We start from the raw sequence: 25,037 nt of genomic DNA on the forward strand, positions 1-25,037 counted from the left end.
TCCAGCTGTTTAAACATTTTTTCGTGCTACATTCAAACGCAAAAGGTGCTTTGATATATTTTTCGTTTGAACGTCGGCAAGCAGGCATGCTTTGGTTGCAATGAATGAGGATAATTGCTTTTTTTTTGCATTATTTTGAATATGACTCGCTCCAGTCTCAACAGCACGTACTTCTTCCACACGCTAAGTTCTAACACACATAGGCCTATCCCCTCTCGCTTTCTCTCTCTCCATCCCTGCACACGGTGCTTTCTTAAAGGAGCTGCACCATTTTACAACAATTGCATCTACATTTTCATATTACAATGTTTTGTCAAGTGTAAGCTTAAACTACCGTGATCAATTTAAGTTCCCGTGCCCCCGCTGAAAGTCTCTTATGCTCTTATGCGCTTATCGTTTCACTATCAAATCTATAAGTAACCGTGACAAATAAGATATATAAACTCACGCTATTGTATTATCATATATGTTTGGTAATGGCTCAGCTTTCTCTGATTGTTCTACTGACTTGGAAACTGCATCGTGGAAGCAGTAAGTCAAGTCGCATCAAAAATAGTAGTGGCACCAAAGTGACACCTTGTGGTTGTTTGTGTCAACTGCAGTTTGTGCCATTTCTGCCGAGAAAATGGGGATCGTGATTCCTGAAGGAACCCGTCCAAACTTAACAGGGAACCACTGTACATCTCAGTTATTCCCTTCGATGTTTTGCTAGCATTCCAAGTTACAGAAAATAAACTAATGCGTTAGCTTATGGCTAATGTATATGAGAAATCCCATAGAGATGCTAACGGTTAGCATAATCGATACACGTAGATATTTAGAGCGAACTTTAGTCCATTTACAAAAGGGTTACATGAGAAGAGTTCTTTGTTTACAACTGACTACTAAAATACTCAAAGGCAAATGTTTTCTCTCCATATAATACCATGTAGGAAAAAAGGACTGTCTCATGCTACGTGAACAGAAGTAGCTGCACAAAATCCCTTGTAGGCTACGTCTTGATCTCGCTACACAAAATAAACATTAGACCTGCGTGTGACAACGTGGACCCACTGGGGATCATGTGACACTTGCTCTGATGCAACGGGGCTTCTCTTGCATACACCTCCTGGATTTGTGAATGTATGGGGTTTCAATGCGTGATTTCGAGTGTTTTTCCCCCATAAGTAATTTAAATACTCGATAATGTAAATTTGCACATCGTTAAAACAACAATCACGATATTATCGCAGACGATATATATCGCCCACCCCTATTTGTGATAATCACGTGATCAGTGACGTCCGAAGCTTCGTTTCACACACACCCACGTGACTGCTTCGAAATGTAATTCAAAGCATTAAAGTTGCGTGACACGGAAGGCGCCGTTGTGGGTTGTTGAAGAAGGAGAGCCAACAGAGTCAATAGTGCTGCTGACACGAAAGCTTATAGCCTGGGCTTTTAGCTCAATTATCAGCACGCTCGACTCCCGATCTAAGGTGCGTCTGTTTCGCGGGCTCGAGTCCAGGTGTGTGCAGGACTGAATCGCACAGTTACAACCATAGTTCGAATTACAGGAGGTACTGGGGGGTACTATACCCCCCAATGAAGACCCAGTACCCCCCAAAGAGACAGAAATATCAGTTTTGGGGGGGTCAGATAATTTTTCTGATATTGTGAAAAAAATATCATTACAGTTGGCTACAATACAAGTCAACTCCTATTTTCACTAGGAAAAAAATAATGTAAAGCGATTTCAGACACCCCTATAATCAGGGGGTCAGGATTTGAAGGGTTAGCTTTAGCCACTTAGCATGGCATTCGGCCGCCGACATTTTTGAAAACATGGCGTTACATGGTTGCAACTTCCGGCACCAGTTTTTACATGCTGATTGGTAGATGACAGCTCATGCACGAGTTTAGTGTTGGGCACGAGCGTCCTCGCGCGTCCATGTTGGTTTGCATTTCTGGAAGACGACAAATAAAACAACTAACTACTTGGATTAAGCTACTGATACTTGACTTAATGCCTACATGGTTTAGGCTGTATTACCGGACTTTGTGGTAAATAAAAATGTTAATGTTGTCATATTAGGCTATTATTTGCCGTATATGCGGGGTGCCAAGTAATTACCTTAAAGTAACTGACTATGACCATACACTTTGGCAGATGCATAGCTATGACCTATATCCAATTATTAGCCTACTCATTGCGTTGTGTATGAAGACTATTTTAAAACGCACAGGCTGTAGTTCTGTAGAACGCAACGTCTGGATCGATCATATAACCTGTCTCCCCAAGTGATTTAAAACGAAACAAATGTCAATGACTTATTTCGTCTGCTTTCTTGCAACATTGACATGATTAGGCTATGCATTTGATTTAAATGTTCAGGCTGCCAGTCGAGGCAAAAGCCAAATGTCCAACAACAGTTGCAGACTCTATGCCTGCTCGAACCACAATACCCGAGGGATGTGCTCTTCTATCGGAAGTTTAACTTGCGTTGGCTTCATTTCGTCTGCCTGCAAATGTAGCCTAGGCTTAACAAGCTGCAAATTCACACTGGGTGCAGCAAAAATCCCAGCTATCCACACGTTTCTTACATACCATGTCTACTTAATAAATAGTAATTTTCGTTGGATAGCCTATTGCGTAATAGCCTACAACCTGTCCAAATATAGTATTTAGGGATCATTATTTGTGAAGCCTAAAGTGACACAATATTGATTCGCATAATTTATTATCACATATGAACATCACATTAAATAACCTAGGACTTCAGAGACAGGGCAAACTTTACCACCATTCCCAAAATGTTATCCCAACCAATTAAATGAATTTGCGCTTATAACGAGGTGAAGCGTGTTCCCGAACAACTCCTTTTCCTCTGAGGGAATGTCCAATCTTCATCAACGACATACCGTTGTACCTTACGTTGTCTCCGTCTGTAACGTGGAATCTAATAGGCTAATTCTAGCTGGTGCCGGAAACGAACACCCATGAAACGCCATTTTCGTAAAGATGGCTGCGGTCAATTTCATGCTTTTTTGGCTGAAGTAGCTAGCCTAGCAATGGCCATTGAAATGAATGGGGGCGGGACTTAGTCACTCTCTCCAGTTATATATAATACCTCCATGCCTATAATGGACCGTACCATTTATAACCACCGTGGCGCTAGAAGCAACGGAGATAGAGACTATGGATAGAGAACGACTTCAACTTCACAAGCAAGTGTCAACTTTGAATGACAAAACGCTAGGTAGATTCCTCCCGTAACCTAGCCTAAATTCGGTTTGCTGCTGACGTGCATGGGTAAATGTAAGTTGCTAGCAGACGTCTAGCTTGTTGAAAATGTGCTATTTTACAACCTTCATGTATTAACGTGTTTTGTTCTTTCATAGCTCATGTCATGTCTTCATACATTTAATTACCGGCTGCTTACCTGCTACTTAGGCCTACCCAATGAGGGTTGGTTAGTTGGTTAGTCACCAAGGTTAGTTAACAATAATCTCTATTTAAATAATTATTTTACATTGTAGTGAGGTAAAATCGATTGTCATTTCCAAGGATATGAACTCCAGTCCATAGCCTAGGTGTCCATTCTCATTTTATCTTGAATAAATGATTGTGCCCTTTTGAAATTAGTTTACCACTGATCCTGTGTTGTTTTTATATTATGCACAAGAGGGTCTGATGTAGCTAAGCCTACATAACATCAGTGAAACCTGTGGAAACATAAAAAGAGCCAAGTAGCCTAGGCTAAATAGCAGGCCTACATGCTAGTATTTGAATTTGTTTTAAATTGGTTAGTATTGTTTTTACATTCTGGTTATCGGATTCCTATAGGTTACCGCTCTGTAGTTCTTCTGTGGTAGGCTAGTATGTTTTTTTCATAGTATGCTCCTTAATCACATTAAAGATTGCTCAGGTTTCACATATCTCTAGACAATTGTGTTGATTTGACACTGACCACCATAGACTATAATGAAAAATTGGTTTCTGTTTATACAGTAGGCCTAGAGAGGGTTGGATCTTACCTCCAGGTCTTATGAAATCTAAAAATAAACCAAATCAATATGTCATGAAATAGGCAATAGGCTTCATGTAAGGTATTACTTTCACTAATTAGAATGGTATTTCAGTGCACTTAACTTCTAACTTTTGAGAGTTGATCAAAACAGTTCTCTTTTGGATATATAATAACAATGAGATATTCTGTAGCCTACTGATTATCAGTTTGTCGCATGTTTAGACCTTGCACAAGTGTTGCACAACACATGTTGCACTTGGCGATCACAATGGGGATTGATGGTAGTGGATGATGGTCATAGAAGAAGTGAAGGAGCAGTGCCCCCCAATTATGGTGGGGTAATTCGCACTCTGGGCTAGATAGATTGATAAATAGCCTAGCCTACTTTATTGACGCTTGGTGAAACAGCATGGAGTGGATATTTAGGTTCAGATGCTTGTTCTTTTCCTTTTTGATTATGTAATGATCCTAAAAATTTACTTGAAAACTTTATAGACATTCTCTGCCATTTATGGATATCTTGACTCCGCCATCGTGCCAGCTAAATTCAGAATGTATCACGATTCACGCGCTAGTAGTGTGCTTCCTGAACAATGGTCCGTGTGGAACAATCCGATCCCTGCGCGTATAGTGCGCGTCATAGGAATTTAACGAGGCTTCCAGGCAGGGTTTTTGCCTCGAGTCATTTTTGTAATCGAGTTATTCGAGTAACTCGATGAATCGTTTCAGCCCTAGTCTCTGGGCAGCCACAATGTCTCCGGGCAACCTTGCCCAATCTTGAAATCCTTGCTCTGCCATGGGATAGTATGGACTTACGAACTGAAATAGCAAGGAGAACACTAGCTATATATAGCTTACATAATGAGTTGTTTTCACATTGACGGTATTCAAATTAAATTTTTCCTTATTGTTAAATATCATGATGGGAGAGTATTATTTAAAATGTTACAAGTATGTAAATTCATATGTTTACGGGAAATTAGGTTTTACTGGGTTGTTTTGTTGTAAAGACATGCAAGGCATTCTGGGCCATGTAATAGACAAACAGTGGTCGGCAGTGTTAACTTGATTTCCATACGTATTAATATGAATAGGTGTTTCTGTAAACCTAGGGACAATAAACAAATTGTCTGTTACAAAAACAACCAGGTAATCGCTCACTGAAGAGGAAACTATGATAAAAACATTGTTTTCCTCAAAGCATGGATTTGACGACAGTACAAGCCGGACATGTCACGTTAATGTTAAATGCATACGCTAGGTGGCAACGTTGTATTACATTTCACATACATACGGTGACATCATTAGAATTATGTGAGCTTCACAAGGAAGGAAGGTGCAAATATTATGTAATTTATCATGGGAAATTATTGGAAATGTTATTTCTTGTTTTTTCTAATTGCAAACCACACACATCCATTCGTAATCACACGTACACATTTAATACTGAAAGACTCTCATTGGGTGAGGGTGCAGCCTACAGTAGTTCAGTTTCAGAGTGACGAGTTCGTGGCCAAACAAGTACCCAAAATATCGGTTTCCATGTGTAGAACTGTGCTGGATGGTGTGCGTCCTTTATGAAAGTAAGTGTTTTATAGAGTTACAGACATTAGTCATGTTGTAGTGGTCAACATAAATGTGCCCTTTCTGTTATTAGAATGCTAAGCGGAGAAGCATGCTAAGCAGAGATTAAGTATCATTAATTTCTTGTGTGGCTAGCTATAGGGAGCTACGGAGCCCCGGATATGTCATGGGGGAAAAAATAATAAGTTGTGGCCACGAAATAGCAATTCGTTCCCACAAAATAATAAGTTGTGGTCACAAAATAGCAATTCGTTCCCAAAAAAGTACTAATTTGTGGCCACAAAATATTAATTTGTTCCCACGAAATAGTAATTCGTTCCCACAAAATAGGTAATTTGTGGCCACAAAATATTAATTCGTTCCCACGAAATAGTAATTTGTGGCCACGAAATAGGTAGGCCTATAGGCTGTGCACTGGACAGCTGGATGAGCAAATCAAGCGCAACTCCTCAAACAGGAACAGTCGCTGCTCACACAATGGACAGGGATAGTATGGTAGAGTGCTATTTTAGGCTGGGAATGTAATACAAAGACATTTTGAAAAGCCTGGCATTGGAGGGATTCATTATTAGCGAGAGGCATCTCCAACTATTAAGAGCCAGGTTGCTGCACCGGCGTAGGTACGACTTGAACGTGTCACTCTCGTTTACGCATTTTTATAAGGCGGCCGTCAACATTTCCATTAAAACATGCATCAGATAGCTGCAGGTGAATCTTCATCCCCCCCCCCCCTCCTCACTCTCACTTTTTCCCCATCCTCATCTCATCTCACGCCTTCTACCCACACACCCATCACTGTTCCATTTCTTTGTTATTATTTGCATACGCCGCGCGCTAATGAAATCATACTGTATATCGGGCACTTTTATCTTTTGTAAAACGTTGCGTCGCAGAGATGCGCTGACCCGAGGACCTGTGCATTTACAAAGACATTGTAAAACACTGAAAGTTAATATTTTGTCACTAGCAACCTACATCTGTCCTCTGTCAAATACAGTTGCATTTACAGCTCTGAACAAAACCGTTCAAGAGTTATTTAAGGAGAAGTCGAACGTGCATTATGTTTCATTCGTCCCTCCTGGCTGGGACAAATGAAACAGCATGGGGGATGAATGAAACATACAGCTTAAATTATGTAAACTTCCCACAACTTCAATATTTGACAACATACCATGAATGGTACTTCAAGTCTGTGTAGACTAGATAGATAGATTGCTGCTGGGCTAAATGTCTTGGTTCATGTCTGTTAACAACTCATTGCCGTCATGGTGATGCGCGTATTTCGCAGTTATGGAAATAGCATGCACTATGCCATTAATATAGCTAGAATAATGCATGTTTCGAATTATATAATGTTTCTATTAGGGATGCACGATATATCGGCGGTCCGATATATTATTAGCCGATAAGTGAAAAAATACAGAATTCTGGCCGATAATTTGCGCCGATATTTTTTTAAGTCCTAATTTAGGCCTACGTAAGGTCCGTCTGTCTACACTGAGCTACTTGAGCTTGGTTGGCTATACTTTTTCCTCAATATAATGTCAGCGGTGTGAATGTATTTCACCACTCTAACAAAATCTGTGGATATGCGTTCATTTGGGAATCTGTGCATCTCAAAATCCTCTCGTGAATGATCCGCCATTTAACCTTACCAGAGCGGAACTCAGCCCTATCTAGAGCCGTCTTGTGCTGGCGTGTTTGCACTTTACCGCGCTGGTCGGGGAAACACATAAACAAACTCGTTAGTGGGACGAGTACATAAGTAGGCCTAGTTCTAAGTTGTGTTTTAGTATTATATTTGCATTATTTTAGCTTGGGTTTTGTATTATTAGCTAGAAATATGCTAACCATTCGTGCTTCAGTTCCAGACAGGTCATCATAATATGTTATTAAAACCTTCAGGGCTAACGCCTTTCATTTCTGCTGCAGCAGGTTGTGCGCAACAGAGTAGACAGACATAAGATACAGTCTGAGGAGTTGTAGCTTTATTCAGTTACCCGCAGTTGAAACTAAACCTAAGTTTCCCTCACAAACTCTGATTTGGTCGCTATACTGTAGCTTATTCCAAGCTGAGCCGTTTATGAGCGTTTAGTCCTAAACGAGAACGATTCAAACTCTCTAGCCACTCACTCGTAATTCACTGACGTCAGGTTCACTTAAAGGAGCCACACATACTGTAGGGCTAGGCTACTGTTATGTTGTTGACTGCCGTACTATTGAGTTCTGTCCATCATTTGGTGGTAGGTAAAATTACTGCAATAAAATTATGCTTATTAAATGCTTTCCCCAAATCACTTTTCATATTTTTTTTTCAGGAGTAATATTATCGGTTATCGTATCGGTATCGGCCACAACAAACAACAAACTATATTGTGCACTCTGCTACACATCTGCGCTATCCGTGTGCAAGGATTTGTCATAAATTCTACTAGGCAGCATACACATTCTGAAACAATGGGTCTGAAACAACTGGTTACCCTGGAAATGCATGAATTCGAGGCTGTGAAAAACAGCAACAATAACCAGTTCCTTTGGTTTATGAGAAGCATATTTCTATTGCCATGACTCATACCTCTATAGCCTACGTTTCCAAAGTTAGGCTAGCCTATCCTACAATGTTATGTTTACAACGGAAGATAAGTATTTGCAACCTCTACAATGCTTTTCATTTCAGGTTTTTCATTTTAAGAAATAGTTGAACCTCATATTTCTCTCATCACAAGTAGCTTATTTACACCCGGACGGACCTTGTTCTAAATGGGGATGAAACAACTGGTTACCTTGGCCTCAATTAGGCTACAGATGATCCCTACAAGCTGCTTGCACATATGCCAACAATAGGTGATAGTTAATTCGCACCTACGTTTCCAAAGCTCTGATTAAGAAATTTCAATAAAACAAATCCATGCGCACAACCTTTTCCATCATTTTCGTTGTAGCTATATTACATCACCTGCACTCGGATATCAGGAAAAAAATGTAGCCTGGTGTAAGATGACTGCTGAAAGTTGTTTTCAACACAGTGGAGTGCACACCTACTTCAGACAGAACCTTTTCCTTCAAAGAACTTTTGAACAAAAATGCAACCACAATGAAGTGTGATTAATTGTATTTTATTGTGAACAAGGTGGTCAAAACTGCACACAATTAGGTTATGCAATAAAAAAAGCAAACAGGAAAATCCCACGGATAACAATAATGACCCATGAACAAATTCCAGTGAAAACCCCATAAATGGGCCTATTCTGCAAATATGCCCCATGACACAAAGCGATGAAAAGCCAGATGACTGGACAAAGACTGTTTTTTAAAAAAAGCAATCAAATTCAATAACAAAATGTAACACGTCAGAGAGGTGGCCAAAATGAAACACGTCAGAGAGGTGGCTCACACCTCCCTTCAGTATTCCCAGAGAGAATCCAGACAAGGTTTCATTTTTGTTTGGCTGCCCCCACTGTATTTCCAGTTTTTGGGCCCTGGGCTCCCTACAGAGACCTTTTACCGTGTACTCACAGAACGGGCAGCTAGCAGGTGGTGAGGAGATGATTGCTGAATGTGACAATAATGTTATGAGCTTAAAATCACATACAATTGCTGATGACACCTTTAAGTGATGTACATGTGTTATTTTGTTGCATTTATAGCAAAAACAAACTGAAAGAGGGGTTCTGCAAACTTGAATCAAGAGGCTGGATCATGCCAAAGAAGTATGTGTTGGAGTTAAGCAACCTCATGCATGCATGGCACAGCCTCCACACATCCAGCAACCTCTTTATCCACACATCCACACGGCACAGATCTCTCCACAGCCTCCCTTAGATGAGCACACAGTCATGAGAGGCAGCACCCATCTGCAAACTGAACATGTTCCAGTCAAAAGGGCCAAACTGACAGGTGAGTCTTGAAGAATCAGATCTGTGTTCAAAATTAGGGCTTGTATGTGCATGAAGAAATACTAATAATTAAAAGACATGTATGTTATTATGATTTTGATCTCACTGGTCAGGTAATTACTGTAGCTCTGATACTCATCTTTATGTGTTTGAAAAACAGATGACCATGTCCTGAACAGAGTGCTGATGACCCATAAAGCCAATATGAAGAGTAGGTTCGAGAGCATATGTGAAAGCATCAAAACACTCCTGAACAAGATCTACACAGAGCTCTACATCACCCATGGAGAGAGAAGGGAGGTGATTAATGAACATGAAGTTTGGAGTCAGATAGAGTCAGTAACTAGACCCCAAACCACAGAAGATATAGCTATTAACTGCAATGACATCTTCAAGCCCTTACCTGGACAGGAGAGACACATCAGAACTGTGATGACCAAGGGGATCGCTGGCATCGGAAAAACTGTCTCAGTGCAGAAGTTCATTCTTGACTGGGCAGAGGAGAGAGCTAACCAGGATGTAGATTTCATGTTTGTGCTTCCATTCCGTGAGCTGAATTTGGTCAAACATAATCAGTACAGTCTTCACAGGCTCCTGCTGGACTTCCAACCTGAGCTTAGGGAGTTGCATGATGGTGAATACAAAGACTGCCACATTGTGTTCATCTTTGATGGTCTGGATGAGAGTCGACTTCCATTGGATTTCCAAGGAAACCAGCAGTTGTCTGATGTGACACAAGCATCATCAGTGGATGTGCTGGTGACGAGCCTCATTCAGGGAACTCTGCTTCCCTCTGCTCTCATCTGGATAACCTCCCGACCAGCAGCCGCTAGTCAGGTCCCTTCTCTGTGCATCAGTCAGGTGACAGAAGTACGAGGGTTCAATGTGTCTCAGAAGGAAGAGTACTTTAGGAAGAGGATCAGTGACCAGAATCAAGCCAACAGAATCATCTCGCACATTACAGCAACCAGGAGTCTCCACATCATGTGCCACATGCCAGTCTTCTGTTGGATCTCAGCCACTGTCCTTCAACAGATACTGGAACAGGATGATGGGAAGGAAGTTCCCAAAACACTGACTGAGATGTACATACACTTCCTGCTCATCCAGACCACCAGGAAGAACCAGACGTATCAAGTGGTAAGTGAGACAGATAGACAGAGGCTCCAGGAATCACACAGGGGTGTCATATTGAAACTGGCAGAGCTGGCTTTAAAGCATCTGGAGAGTGGCAATCTCATGTTCTATGAGGAAGACCTTAGAGAGTGTGGCATTGATGTCAGTGAAGCCTCAGTCTACTCTGGCATGTGCTCTGAGATCTTCAGGCAGGAATGTGTGTTTCAACACAAGAAGGTCCACTGCTTTGTCCATCTGAGCATCCAGGAGTTTCTTGCTGCGCTGCATGTGTTTGCCTCTTTTCTGAAAACATTTTCTATTTTTTCCCTTTCCTTGTATGATCTGTTGTCGAAAGCCATGGATAAAGCCTTGGACAGCCAAAATGGACACATGGACTTTTTCCTCCGCTTCCTTGTAGGCATGTCATTGGACAGCAATCAGGCCCTTTTACGAGGCTTCCTGACAAACACACACAGCAGCTCAGAGAGCATGAAGACAATATGTCAGGACGTCAAAATGCTCAAGAGGACGGATCTCTCTCCTGAAAGATACAAGAGTCTTTTACACTGCTTGTTTGAAATGAATGATCATTCTCTACATGATGAAGTCAAAAAATATCTGACATCTCCAGTTGACTTCTCAGGTGAATTGTCATCAGCCCACTGTTCAGCACTGGATCACATGTTTCTGATGTCTGAGAAGGTTCTGGATGAGTTTGACCTGAAGAAATACAAAACAGAGGAGGGAAGGAGGAGATTGGTTCCAGCTGTGAGATGCTGCAGAAAAGCTATGTGAGTATGACAATAATTCAATTCTGAGTTGTTCTATTTCATGTTCAATGTGTAGTGGTCAGAAAGGCTGAGTGAGTATGAGTACAATATGACAATAAATAAAGATTGTTCACAGTTTTGCAGTTATGCAGCATGTATACCAAAACTTTCAATAATATATTTTAATATTATGCCATTTATTTTTTCAAACACGGTTGTTATGGCCAGGCGCACTGGCCACAACATAGAATGACCGAAAAAGTCAATTGGGCTCGTTTTGGTCTAGGGGTTTATTAAACAATAAGGTAAATTACAAAACACAAAATGGGAGTTTAACTATAACACAATAGGAACAACGCAGGAAGACAAATAATCAGCGTGGTAGCCGGAACACAAGTCTCCGTCGACTGTCTGGGGTGCCTAGGTTTTATAGGTTGTGGCTCCGCCCACTCATTACAGGTCACACCTGCACACAATCAGAGAGCAAAAACATACTGCCGAGCAACCAAACATTAAATGAGGAAACAGCACCACCATAGATAGTGGAGGGACGTAACACACCCCCACACCAAAATGGTGACTCCAGTCTCCATAACCACAAAGAACAAGACATATGTGGTGCCACACAAACATCCCACAACAGAGATGCATGTGACAATTTCAAAACTGAATTACTTTTTACAGCAATGCTGTAATTTAAAGTACAAACGCACTCACACACACTCACTCACAGCATACACAAATAAACACACAGAAAAAGAAACAAAAATAAACATGTCAATACAGTTATAAAATAACTGCAGACATGAAAATACTGGGCTAAGGTACTCTAGATAAAGCGTCTGCCAAGACGTTATCAGTACCGCGGATATGCTTGACCTCGATGTTAAAGGGTTGTAGAATCAAGCTCCACCGCATCAGACGCTGATTGGCGTTTCTCATGCGGCTGAGGAACTTCAGGGGGTCATGATCGATCACTATAAATGACCGTTTTATCTGAAGCACCCAGGTACACTTCAAAGTGTTGGACAGCAAGAACAATAGCCAGGGTCTCCTTTTCGATGGTGGAGTACCGCCGTTGATGTTGATTGAGCTTCTTAGAGAAGTAGCAAACGGGGTGATGGACATTCTCAACACCATCTTGGAGGAGGACAGCACCAGCACCATGATCGCTCGCGTCAACCATTAAAAAAAAAAGGTGTCGCAAAGTTAGGTGCAGCCAACACGGGAGCCGAAATAAGTAATGCCTTCGCATTCTCAAAGGCGCTCTGACACTGGTCAGACCACTGGTATACCACCTTTGGACTGAGTAAATTTGTCAGTGGAGCTACTACAGATGAAAAGTTTTTGCAGAAGCCACGGTAGTAGCCCACCATACCTAGAAATCTGCGTAACTCACGACGATCAACAGGGGGAGGGAAACTACAGATAGCAGACACTTTGGCATCCAAAGGACGCACCTTGCCACCTCCTACTACTCTACCCAAGTAAGTGGCTGTTGCTTTGCCAATTTCGCATTTGGCCAAGTTGATGGTCAAATTGGCTGCAGACAGTCGACAAAATAGATCTCGGATCTGCTGAACATGTTCTTGCCATGACGCACTATAAAGGACCACATCGTCCAAATAGGCCTCACAGCCAGACATACCAGACAACACTGTATTGATTAACCGATGGAATGTTGCGGGAGCGTTACGCATTCCAAAGGCCATAACGCGGTAATTCAAAAAGTCATCTGGGGTAACAAAGCCAGATATTTCTCTTGCACGACTGGTGAGGGGAATCTGCCAATAGCCTTTCAGCAAGTCAAACTTACTAACAAAGACTGCAGATCCCACCTGATCAATACAATCATCCAACCTGGGCAACGGGTAGCAGTCAGGTCTGGTAACTGCGTTAACACGCCGATAATCAGTACAAAACCGGAATGTACCGTCAGGCTTTGCCACCAAGAGACATGGAGAGCTCCATGCACTCATGCTAGGTTCTGCAATGTTGTTTAAAAGCATGTACTGTACTTCTTTCTTTAACACAGCACGTTTCAAAGGATTGACCCTGTATGGATGTTGCTTTATCGGTGCTGTTGTTCCAACATCAATGTCATGCTCGATGACATGAGTTTGTTTTGGAACATCACTAAACAACTCTGGAAATTGATGGACAATGTCCAAAATGTCAGCCTTCTCGGAGTCTGTGAGATGTGGGAGGTGATCAGCCAAAACTGAGAGCATTTCAGTGTTGTTAAGACGACCCTCAATTAAAGCACGAGATGGGTTATTTTCGGTCTCATCACTCTCTTCCACCACAACAGACAACAGCACCGATTTGTCACTCGTCGAATCAGACTCCAGCACAGCTGGAGATGAACCTAGGCAAGCAGAAGCACGCTCAAAATAAGGCTTCAACATGTTAATGTGACAAAGACGCTTCTGCTGCCGTCGGTCTGGAGTAGCGATTACATAATCGCGGTCAGAAACTTTATGTACTACCTCATATGGACCACTAAAACGGGCCTGTAGAGCAGATCCAGGGATGGGAAGTAACATAAGTACTTTATCGCCCACTTTAAAGTGTCGATCTGTGGTCTTACGGTCATACCAGTGTTTCATCTTGCCTTGTGCTCTTTCAAGATTCTCACGGGCTAACTCACGGGCTCTGTGTAAACGAGAACGAAAGTGTGACACATAGCTCAAGATGTCTTTTGCAGGAAGTTCACTGATCTTTCAATACGGCCAATGGACCTCGTGGAGTGTGTGCAAAAACAAGATCAGCAGGACTAAAACCAAGTGATTCCTGTCTCACCTCTCTACAGGCGAACAGCAGCCAGGGAACTGCATCTGCCCAATCCTTACCAGACTCCAAGCAATATGCACGCAACATGCTCTTCAGCGTTTGGTGATACCGTTCCAGTGCCCCCTGGCTTTCAGGATGATAGGCACTGGAAACATTATGTTGAATGCTAAGCTGTTTCAAAACACGGGTGAACACGCGAGACATGAAATTCGACCCACGATCAGTCTGGATGATTTTTGGCAGACCAAACATAGAAAAAAATTTGAGAAGCTCCTTTAACACCACTTTGGCAGAAATTTTTCGCAGAGGGATAGCCTCCGGAAAACGAGTAGCTGCACACATCATTGTTAAAAGATATTGATATCCACTCGTGGAGCGCACAAGTGGACCAACAATATCAACAATGACATGATCAAATGGCGGGGCCACCACTGGGATGGGATACAGAGGAGCAGGAGGGATTTTCTGGTTGGGTTTGCCAACCAGCTGACAGACCGTACAGGTTTTACAGAAACGAACTACATCCCGCTTCAACCCTGGCCAGTAAAAGTGTTGACTAACACGGTTTAGTGTTTTGGCGACCCCCATATGACCAGCTACACAGTCATGAGCTACACTCAAAATTTTATCTCTGTATTCAATTGGCATCACAATCTGATGGACAGAGTTCCCATGGTCTGGAACATTGTACGGCCTCCATTTCCTCATTAAGACACCGTCTTGAAAGAAGAAACATTGTGGTTCTTTATCAATGTCAACATCAGATGAGGCAGAGCAGAATAGAGAGACTAGTGACACATCTGCTTTTTGAGCAGCAATCAGTTGTGTGCGTGACAAGCACGCAGGTTCCGTCACAATTCTATTCATTTTCTTATCAGGCCCAGATAGATGAACTACAGCTGATGCCCCTGGAGACTTCTCAGACTCAAGATTCACAAAGAAAGAATCAGAAAGATCAAATTCAACAGGAGAAGAGGAGCGTTCTTCTTTCCTTGACATAGCGCGAGTAATCGCGCAGGCAGGAAATACATCGGGACTTTTCTCCACACACTCATGGACGGCTGGCTTGCCAGGCACAGCAACGACTTGAGGGAGAACTTCCGAACCCACTCGGTTCCACACATTACCACCTGCTAAATCATTGCCCAAAATAAAGGACACGCCAGGAATAGGCAGAGATCCACGAACACCAACCGCAACGCGGCCGCTGACTACGCTAGACTTTAAAATGATTTGGTGAAGTGGAACAACAGTAAAACCCATCTCAAAGCCACGGACTAATACACTGGTGCCATCTTTCGTTGTTGCAGACAAAGGCAAAACCCCTTTCAAAATGAATGATTGTGCAGCACCAGTGTCACGCAAGATGCGTATGGGAGTGAGATTTTTATCACCTATCAACGACACAAAACCATCGCTAAGGAAAGGTTCATAGCCTGTCTCTACGTCGCTTGAAAATTCCAGACAGCGCGACGCAGAATGTGGAGACGCTTTAATCAACCCAAAGCCTTTAGCAGCTTGTTTTTTTCTCAGCACTGGACAGTCTGCCACCAAGTGCCCAGGCTTCTTACAATAAAAACAGGCCTGCTCTGGACTACTGGAAGAATGGACCGCAGCATAACTGGACTGGGACTGGGCTGGATATCTGGACATAACTGGAGATGAACCTACAGGCATATGTCGGTCTTTGAAGACGCGGTGAGTCAAAACAAATTCATCCGCCAGGACGGCAGCTTCATGCAGAGAATCGACTTTATGCTCATGAAGGTAAGTAGCTACAACATCGGGCAAGCAGTTTTTAAATTCCTCCACAAGAATCAAAGCTCGCAACTTTGCCTGACTGTCTACCTCACTTGACGAACACCACCGATCAAACAATGCCTCTTTCTCACGAGCAAACTCAATGTAAGTCTGACGCTCGATTTTCTTACATCGGCGGAAACGCTGTCGGTAAGCTTCTGGGACTAGTTGGTAACAACTAAGAATAGCTGCCTTAACCACACCATAGTCTTTACTTTGCTCAAGTGAAAGTGAAGAATACACTTCTTGTGCCCTGCCAGTTAACACTGACTGAATTAACAGAGTCCATACTTCTTTCGGCCAACTTAAGGTTGATGCAACTTTTTCAAAATGCGGAAAATATTTTTCCACGTCTTTCTCAATGAACGGTGGTACAAGCCTAATGTGCTTACTCACGTCGAAAGACCCAGTGTGAAAGATATCAATATTTTCCTGTCTAGCTTTTAAATCTAAGCGTTTCATTTCCAACTGGTTCTCGGAGGCTCTTAAACGCAACGCTTCTCTCTCATTGTCTAACTCTCTCTCCCGAATAGAAAGTTCTTTCAAACGGATGGAATCGCTCATATCGACGGGAGGCAGAACCCTTCTCTCTACTAATACTGGGAGCAGAACAGTTTTAATGCTCTGTTTGAGGCGTTTTTCAGAAGCGGACAACTCAATTTCATACTGGGTAGCCAACTCCAAAAGTTGCTCTTTTTTAAGATTATTAAACGCCTCTACAGAAGGGTGTTCCGCAAACTCCTGAACCACAGACATGATTAATATAACAATCCAAAATAAACAAGAAAACAAATCGGCTACTACAGGCTGCTACACAACTTCAGAAAAAAAAAAAAATATCGAAACGATGTGATCAAAATCCCTGAAATGACCACAAAACTTTTAACATGACTCTACCACGCCACAATACTGACAAATTGAGGGAAGGTTAGACGCACTAATGGGTCAAGAACCCCGTAAATATGCAGCCAACTATTCTAACCTTAACCTCAACCTGTTAAACACTACACTATTGCAGTGCACTATAGTTCATATGAACTCACTAAAGCGACATACAAGGGAGTACCGGAGGTCTGGGAGATTCACTGCTACACCCCAATCCCTACTTACCTATCCAAAAAAAAACTAAACTTAGCCTCTCTAGTCTTCAGTGGTTCCCCTACCTGGTGTACTTTGAACGTTGAACCCGTGAGGACATAGCAGACCGATTGCGCAGCCTACCACAACCTCCGAAACGTACCAACTAAGGGTCACCACCAAAAATAAGAAACTAAAATAATAAATTGGCAGACTCGGTGTCTGCCCGGCGGCTTACTAAATTGAGGTGCACGCTCCTCTACCCAGAAAAAATTATGGTACTCACCCAAAGTCGCACTCAAAAATTCCTGCTACTTCCTAACAATCTCTAAAGAGCGGACGAGGACCCAAATGTTATGGCCAGGCGCACTGGCCACAACATAGAATGACCGAAAAAGTCAATTGGGCTCGTTTTGGTCTAGGGGTTTATTAAACAATAAGGTAAATTACAAAACACAAAATGGGAGTTTAACTATAACACAATAGGAACAACGCAGGAAGACAAATAATCAGCGTGGTAGCCGGAACACAAGTCTCCGTCGACTGTCTGGGGTGCCTAGGTTTTATAGGTTGTGGCTCCGCCCACTCATTACAGGTCACACCTGCACACAATCAGAGAGCAAAAACATACTGCCGAGCAACCAAACATTAAATGAGGAAACAGCACCACCATAGGTAGTGGAGGGACGTAACAACGGTTAACAAAAAAAAATACTTACAGCAACAGTGTTTATAAACCCTAAACTCTACAAACAGGATATATGGATGAAAGATTGGTCTTGCACATATGGCTTGACAGTTTGATATTTATGAGAGCAGTTTGATATTTTTATGAGGTTGTATTTTTACAGTAATGTTTGGTCAACGATTACTGGAACACCAGAACATGGAAATTGGTGGGCATATAGATACGGAAAAAAATAGGCTTTTCCATTCAAACTAGAAGACGTATTCACACACTTATAAACTGGAACCAGACCTGCCAACCTGTATGCATTTTGCAAACATGGCACACATTTTCACATCAAAGTGTGCTGGTACGATTTGTTACTTAGTACGCAAAAACTTCCTTCTGGGTTATAAAACAGACAAAATAATAACTTCATATAGCTGCACTTACCCCATGTTTTTGTGTGTTTTTGTGGCAAAGCATGGTCATACCCCAATGCTATCTTGTGTTTCTCTATGGCAAAGCATGTTCATAATCCGGTTTTGAGATCCTCGCAAATTCCTGTATGGCATCCAATTCAAGGCTCTCATTGCATCCCAATTTGTTCGACAAAGAAACACTTTTTTACCTTTACTTTGTTCATGGCAATGCAGTAAAAAAGTTGTTGTAGAGAATCATCATGAGTGCACACAGGATTACACACAAACTCGGGTTAAGTCAGGCCAGTTCAGTTTGTGTCTTAGATATGGAGCACAGAAAGGTCATTTTTCATCACTAAATTAAAAAATGCCATTTATTTCTGTAAGGCACACACCACACACAGTGGGCATCGCTTTCAAATGGCCACTTTAGTCGCGCATTACGAGGCGTGAAGCTTTAGTACCACTTTCAGCCACTGTGCGTCGCTCTGCCACTGTACATCGCTCTGCCTGCCGCCCCTTCTGAAAAATAAGGAGGCTACCATTAAACATAATTGTTGCCGAGAGTAATCCCAGCCTACGAACTCAATAACAAAATAAATCATGCATAATTAAACATTACCTCGATTTAGGCTACTTGGGTATGGCTTAAGGCTTGACTACACGGTGGTAACGAAAATCGAAATCGAAATTTGCTGTCTACATTATTGTCAGTGTTGGGGGTAACGCAACTACGCAAATCAAAACAGTGTCTTGTGTAATAATTGAGCCAGTTGAGAAATAACTGTTCAGAATTAATCTGTAGCCTTGGGTAGGCTTCTGCAGAAAACAATGTTGTTGCCGATTTAATACTATCTGGCGACATTTTTAACAGGCTACGCAATAAAGGCTTAGACAACTATGACCCACGTTTTGGTTTTGTAAATTAATTTGCCCTACTTCTTGACTGCAATGTAGTCAATTGACTGCTTGACATGTCATTTTTATTTTTCTATACAATAAACAAATACATCTGCGTTATGCCACAGAATTACATTCATATTTGGTTGACTTCTGCAGACCTGCAAAAAAACACTGCCAGGCCATCCTTAAAAATATTTTCATTTGCCGTAACCCGACCGAACCTGTCAATTTAGAACCGACCAAATATTTTTTTTTCCCCTTTTAGTCCGACCGACTTGCCGGTTGTAAACTTGCGTTAAGACCAACCGATTTTTTTATTTTTTTTTACTCTAAACAACCAATACAAATAAAATACTATTTATTTTAGTAGGCCTAAGTATTGTGAATATAAATTGCCTACATACAAACGTAGGCTCTCTTAAATAAAACCCTGTGGCGTCATCTCTACACCATTGGTTTACGCATGTCACACTATGGCCTATACGCTTCGTTTCATTCACACAAACATCTCGACTCAACGCTTATTACTTGGCACGAAGCTCTGGATGAACTGTGCCCAGATCTTTTCCCATTCTTTCTCCCCTCTAGTCTAATGGTGACCGTGTTGAAGAATTGAAATTGGTTGTGGTCTATTCAGCATTTCTCAAAATAATAATAGTAATCACATCAGACATTTGTGCCTAGTTAATCCGGCCCTGCCCCCAACAAATCACACCTTCCCATCAGCTGTGACCGCTTAAAAGAAGTCGAGAGGACTCCTAACTCACAGACCTATTCACAAACCTTTTCGCCTTTCGCCTGTTTTGAAATCCTATGCGGCTACAGGAGCTTCCAATCGTGAGGAAGCAATTTTGCATTGTAGGCATAACTAACATGCAATAATGCCACCAACAACCAAAACTAGGCTACTCATTGTCAACATGTAAATTAAATGTAACATTATTGTGAATCAAATTAAAATGTTCTCATTTGCAAACGTAGGCATAGGCATAGTAACAGATTCATTTAATAATATTACAAAGATACTACATCAATCCGTATTTTTCATTAGGCTACTATAGGCTATTTGTTTTGCCTTACTCTTGATTCATTTAGGCTAGGCCTTTTTATTCAGTTATTCATCATCTTCCATCCTTGTGTAGCGCACGCATTCTCAGACCTGTCATCTGCCACTCATCGTAAGGGAGGTGTTTGGAATCATTCCCGCGTTACAATCATCAGCCAATCAAGGTGGTCCCTTCAGTCAAGCTCGTGCATGAGTAATAACGTCATCCATAGCAACGAAGACTCACTCACTCTTAGTCAAAGATTCTAGAGCGCTCAGCTCCAGAATCTGTTCAGGAGTTGTCATTTTCCCTTACTAAGAGTAGGTCTGAAAGGCTTTGTGAATAACTTAATAAGAGAAACTCCTAGCTAAAATCATTTATTGCTATTTAGGAGTCGCCTACTCCTAGTGGTAAGACAAAAGGCTTTGTGAATATGGCCCCTGGTGTCTAACCCAATGCATAGCCCATTTACAGTGGGTCCCCGTTAAAAATTGACACTTCATTCACGATCATGGTGAATGGTGAAATGTAGCAACTGCAGCCGCTTGGGGGCAGCATAGTCCGATGTGGAGTTCCACGGTCGGCCAGACCACAGCAATGGCTGTGATTGGCCGAGTTTTCAGTGCGTTTCTCTGTGTTTTTAGCAGCCCCTGCAACATGCTAGTCCACTGTAGCCTAAGCCTTGTACATAATGTTAAACATAGTTTTGGATTCAGTGGCAAGATTTCTTGATTGTACAGTGTCTGTCTCTCAGTAATGTTTTAAAATGAGAGCTTCGTCAGCTGGCAGTAGGCTACTTTGACGGTAGTCATGAGAAGTTCGCTTGCTAACAGAACATAAAAATGCTGCCCAGAAACCTTGTGAATAGTTCTGACACTAACGAGGTTGAAATATAGCTTTTGCCTACAGCATCTCCTTAACAGTAGCCTAATGTTAACAAAATGACAGCATTCATATGACAAAGGAAAACGAATCCGGTCACTCAAGACTGTGCCACAGCTGTGGGGCAGAAGACGCTTGGTGGCCGTCCACAACGTTATAAACTTAACCTAAATAGTCGGCTGCTGTAAGCTACAATCGGATTTTATTGTATACCCCTGTTGTCTCAATGATAATAACATCTCATTTCCGACTATATTTCAAAGTGTGCCGTTCATTTGCATTATTAACATAACATCGTATTTTGTCATTTTTGGCGAAGACATGCATTCCGTTCGGGATATTGAACATATTTAACATTCTCTAACCATCGTGATTTCAGCACAAAAACTCATTTTATTCTTTTGCTCTTTTGCATTGCTCTATGCTGTTCTATGGTGCTTTCTGCCTCTTGGTTGCGCACAGCATGTTTTCGTGACGTTTCATAGAAATCCATGTATAATGAGCGCATAAAACGACTTGTTTTGGGACATTAATCTAGGCCTATTTAGGCTAGGCTACTTGTGCAAACCCTGGATAGACTTTTATTGCCACACAACAATATTGGTGGTATTTGTTACATTAGCTTCAAAAGGCACCGCTTCAGAAAGCTGCACTGCTTGTGAAAGAAGGGGGTGGGGGAGGGGAGCTTGCAGCCAAGTATCGGAAAAATGCATAGCCTACAACACAGAACCCGCTTCTCGCATTAGTCACTGACAGTAGACACGCTTCCAGCCTAATGACTTTCACACATTTTGAATGATTAACAGTATGCCTAGACACATTAGCGCTCCACGTGTAGAAACTGTGCAGAATACAATGTGTGAATGATGCTCAAGCCAGGATTATTTTATAGGGGGGGCCAGCTGGGTCCAGACTTTTTATTGGGGTGGCACTTGGGAATCAAAACTACTATTTCAAAACTACTCAAAAAGTTTTGAAGATTAGGATAGCCTATTTTAATAATGGCAATAAATTGTGTAAAGCCAACATTGATACACAGGTCAGTTTGTTGTCCACTCCAAATCGTTTTCCATAAATAGGCCAATGCTATAGAAAAGTACATTATGATAATGCACCTTACTTAATCAGTCTTATTATGTGTGTACACTCATGATGATTCTAAAACAACTTTACTGTCATGAACAAAGTGAAGGCAAAAAGGTGTTTCTTTGTCGAATAAATTGAGATGCAATGTGTGTCTCGAATTGGATGCCATGCAGGAATTTGCTGGGATCTCAAAACCGTATGAACTTTGCGATAGAGAAACACATGATAGCGTTGGATTATGTACCTTGCCACCACAACACACAAAAACGTGGGGTAAGTCGAGCTATATGAAGTTATTATTTTGATGTCATTTCGTCTGTTTTATAACCCAGAAGGATGTACTTGGTATCAAATGGTAGCTCTCTATCTCCTCTTTCATCTGACATGCGTGGCATATCCGATCACGGGTTCGTGAGTAGCCTAATTCAAACGAGAGTTGGTCTTTGTACATGATGTTATTTTGCAGTCACGTTGTCTGTTTTTATAGCCCAGAAGCATCGATATACTTGGTACCAATAGATAGCCCTGTGTCTCCTCTTTCTTCTGATATGCTTGCCATATCTATGCGATCACGGGTTCGTGAGTAATTCAAACGAGAGTATTGGGTGCGCAGGTAAACTATAAATATGAATCAATTTGATTTAATTTCATGATTTTTTTTATTTTCATAGCCTACTTCATCGTACAGGCAAGAGTTTAGTCTCGTTGGAAAGCCCCACTTCTGCCCTGTCACGCAATTAAGGTTTCATCTCGCTGCGATGAACAGTTCTGGAGTAATGTAAAGAACTCAGGCAAAGCAGCCTGCCTCTGCCTGACCAGCTGCTATGGCAAGAACCACAGGCAGTCAGCAAATCATGTTTTTTATAAAGTAGCCTAGCCTAGGCCCTATTAGCCTACTTTTATTGGAGCCATCCGGAGATATGTGCCTAATATGCTTGCATTTCACCCGAATTTTATCGAAATATTTTTGTAAAGCTTTACCGCGGGCATCCGATTATTTCTGATCAGCCCCACACGTCAATGTCAGAGCCTACCTAAGGACAGCCCAACGCAGCTCACGTGGCTATCGTGACACATTCTAACATCTTATTAGCATTAATGTTCCAACTCATCAACTCACCTGTTGTTACTGAGGTTAAGTAATAGGCTAGTCTACTAAGTGCTTTTAACAGATGACTTGAATTGTCCTACTGCTGCACTAGCCTACTCACGATTTGATCACAACCGTGGGCTACACTTCCTGACTGGGCCAATGGTCGTAGATAGAGTGCAGTAATTGGTTCAGTCCCTGCTTTGCAAAGTGTTGGCAAAGTGCCGTCGAAAACGGCAGCAATTTTTTTTTTTTTACTTTTCACTGAACGGAGCTGGGGGGGCCAGCAGGGTGGCCAAGCTTTGACCAGTGGTGGCCGTGGCCCCCCCTGGCCACCACGTAGCTCCGCCCCTGGGGAGGGGAGCTTGCAGCCAAGTGTCGGAAAAATGCATAGCCTACAACACAGAACCCGCTTCTCACATTAGTCACTGACAGATTCACCAACAGAGCTACGGCCAAGTGGGCAGATACGGATGCCTGCTCTTCAGGTCCATCGTCACAGAGGAACACTTTAAAGCCTGGAGCAAAACCAACTGGGATGGAACGAAGGGCAAGCGAGCATTGCCGCAGAATGTGAAAAACGTTGTGGTCTCAACACTCCAACGAAAGTTCCCTGCTATGGGGAGGAGTGAACTGAAGGACTGCATCAATAAGATCAACGAATTCCTCCGCACAACACGCAGATCTTCCCAGGGATTCAACGTGCTTTAAATTTAGACTGTAGAATGTAGATTGTTCATTATTTCAATAAATACGTTTTCTCTGAAGCACTTTCCCGACTTCGTCTTTCTATAGGCTAAGCATATCATGGAGATAGAGTAGAAAACTGGATTTAACTAAACAAATGTAACTAAGTAAACTGATTGTTTACTCTACAGTAGGCTATGTTCCCCCTCTCAGGCTGTACAGTAGGCCTATTGAAAGTAGGCTAATGAGCTCAATAGACACGTTAGCGCTTCCATTAGGAAACTTTCGTTGCAGACTTTCGTAACAGATTGTTTAGCCTACTGTAGGCCTACTCTACAGTAGCCTAGGCTATAGGTTATGTTCCCCCTCTCAGGCTGTACAGTAGGCCTATTGAAAGTAGACTAATGAGCTTAGACACATTTGCGCTTCCAGCCTAATGACTTTCACACATGAATGATTTACAGTAGACACATTAGCGCTCCACGCAGTGGCGTAACTATAGGTGCAGCAAGTGCAGTCGCACCAGGGCCTGTGACCTCCCGGGGCCCGTCGCTACCCCCGCAATGCAATTGCTGGAAAATTCTATACCGGTCCTTTCTGACTACCTGCGTGCCTTTGACCAGGCCAAGGCTACAGCGCAGACACTCGCAAATAAATGGGGGTTCAGAGTAGGCCTACATTTGAAAATGTTAGAGCACGAGAGAGTGAAGCGTCACTTTGACGAACTATCGGAAGATGAACGCTTAACCGATGCAGAGAGATACTTCAAAGTGCAGGTATTTAATGCAACTCTGGACATCATAATCAGTCAGCTCTCCCAAAGATGTGCAAGCATGCGGGAAACTTGTTTTGTGTTTGAGTCTTTACGTCCTATGATCCTTCAACTTGCAGGTGATGATGAACTGCTTGAAAAGGCAGTACGTTTGTCAGACCATTATAGCATGGACATTGCACCGACATTCCCAACACAACTCCACTCATTTAGGTCTTGCTTTAAAGCAGAGATTTCTCATGTTCAACAACATGAGCTCTCATGTTGTTTCTGACATTGCCTGTGACTGTGGCAACAGCTGAGCGATCTTTTTCCAAATGTTCAACAATTGCTGGTGTACAGGCTATAATCAATTAGCTAAATCATTTGTCCAGCTGTTTAAACATTTTTTCGTGTTACATTCAAACGCAAAAGGTGCTTTGATATCTTTTTTGTT

At 42.1% G+C, this 25,037-nt stretch overlaps 1 protein-coding gene across 1 annotated transcript in view; it reads left to right on the forward strand.

Annotated features, from left to right (window-relative positions):
* The window catches only part of LOC143118432 (NACHT, LRR and PYD domains-containing protein 3-like), a 73,426-nt gene that overhangs the window by 5,998 nt on the left and 42,391 nt on the right, over positions 1 to 25,037 (forward strand). The window contains exons 2-3 of the mRNA XM_076279492.1: positions 9,242 to 9,491; positions 9,651 to 11,397. Of these exons, the coding sequence (XP_076135607.1) occupies positions 9,338 to 9,491; positions 9,651 to 11,397 (1,901 nt within the window). The 5' untranslated portion in view covers positions 9,242 to 9,337. The remainder of the gene's footprint in view (positions 1 to 9,241; positions 9,492 to 9,650; positions 11,398 to 25,037) is intronic.

Source organism: Alosa pseudoharengus, unplaced genomic scaffold, assembly GCF_046254945.1.
Source record: "Alosa pseudoharengus isolate Yale_2024_CS ecotype anadromous, Long Island Sound unplaced genomic scaffold, YU_APseudo_1.1 YU_APseudo_1.1_scf_1, whole genome shotgun sequence".
NCBI classification, from domain to species: domain Eukaryota; kingdom Metazoa; phylum Chordata; class Actinopteri; order Clupeiformes; family Clupeidae; genus Alosa; species Alosa pseudoharengus.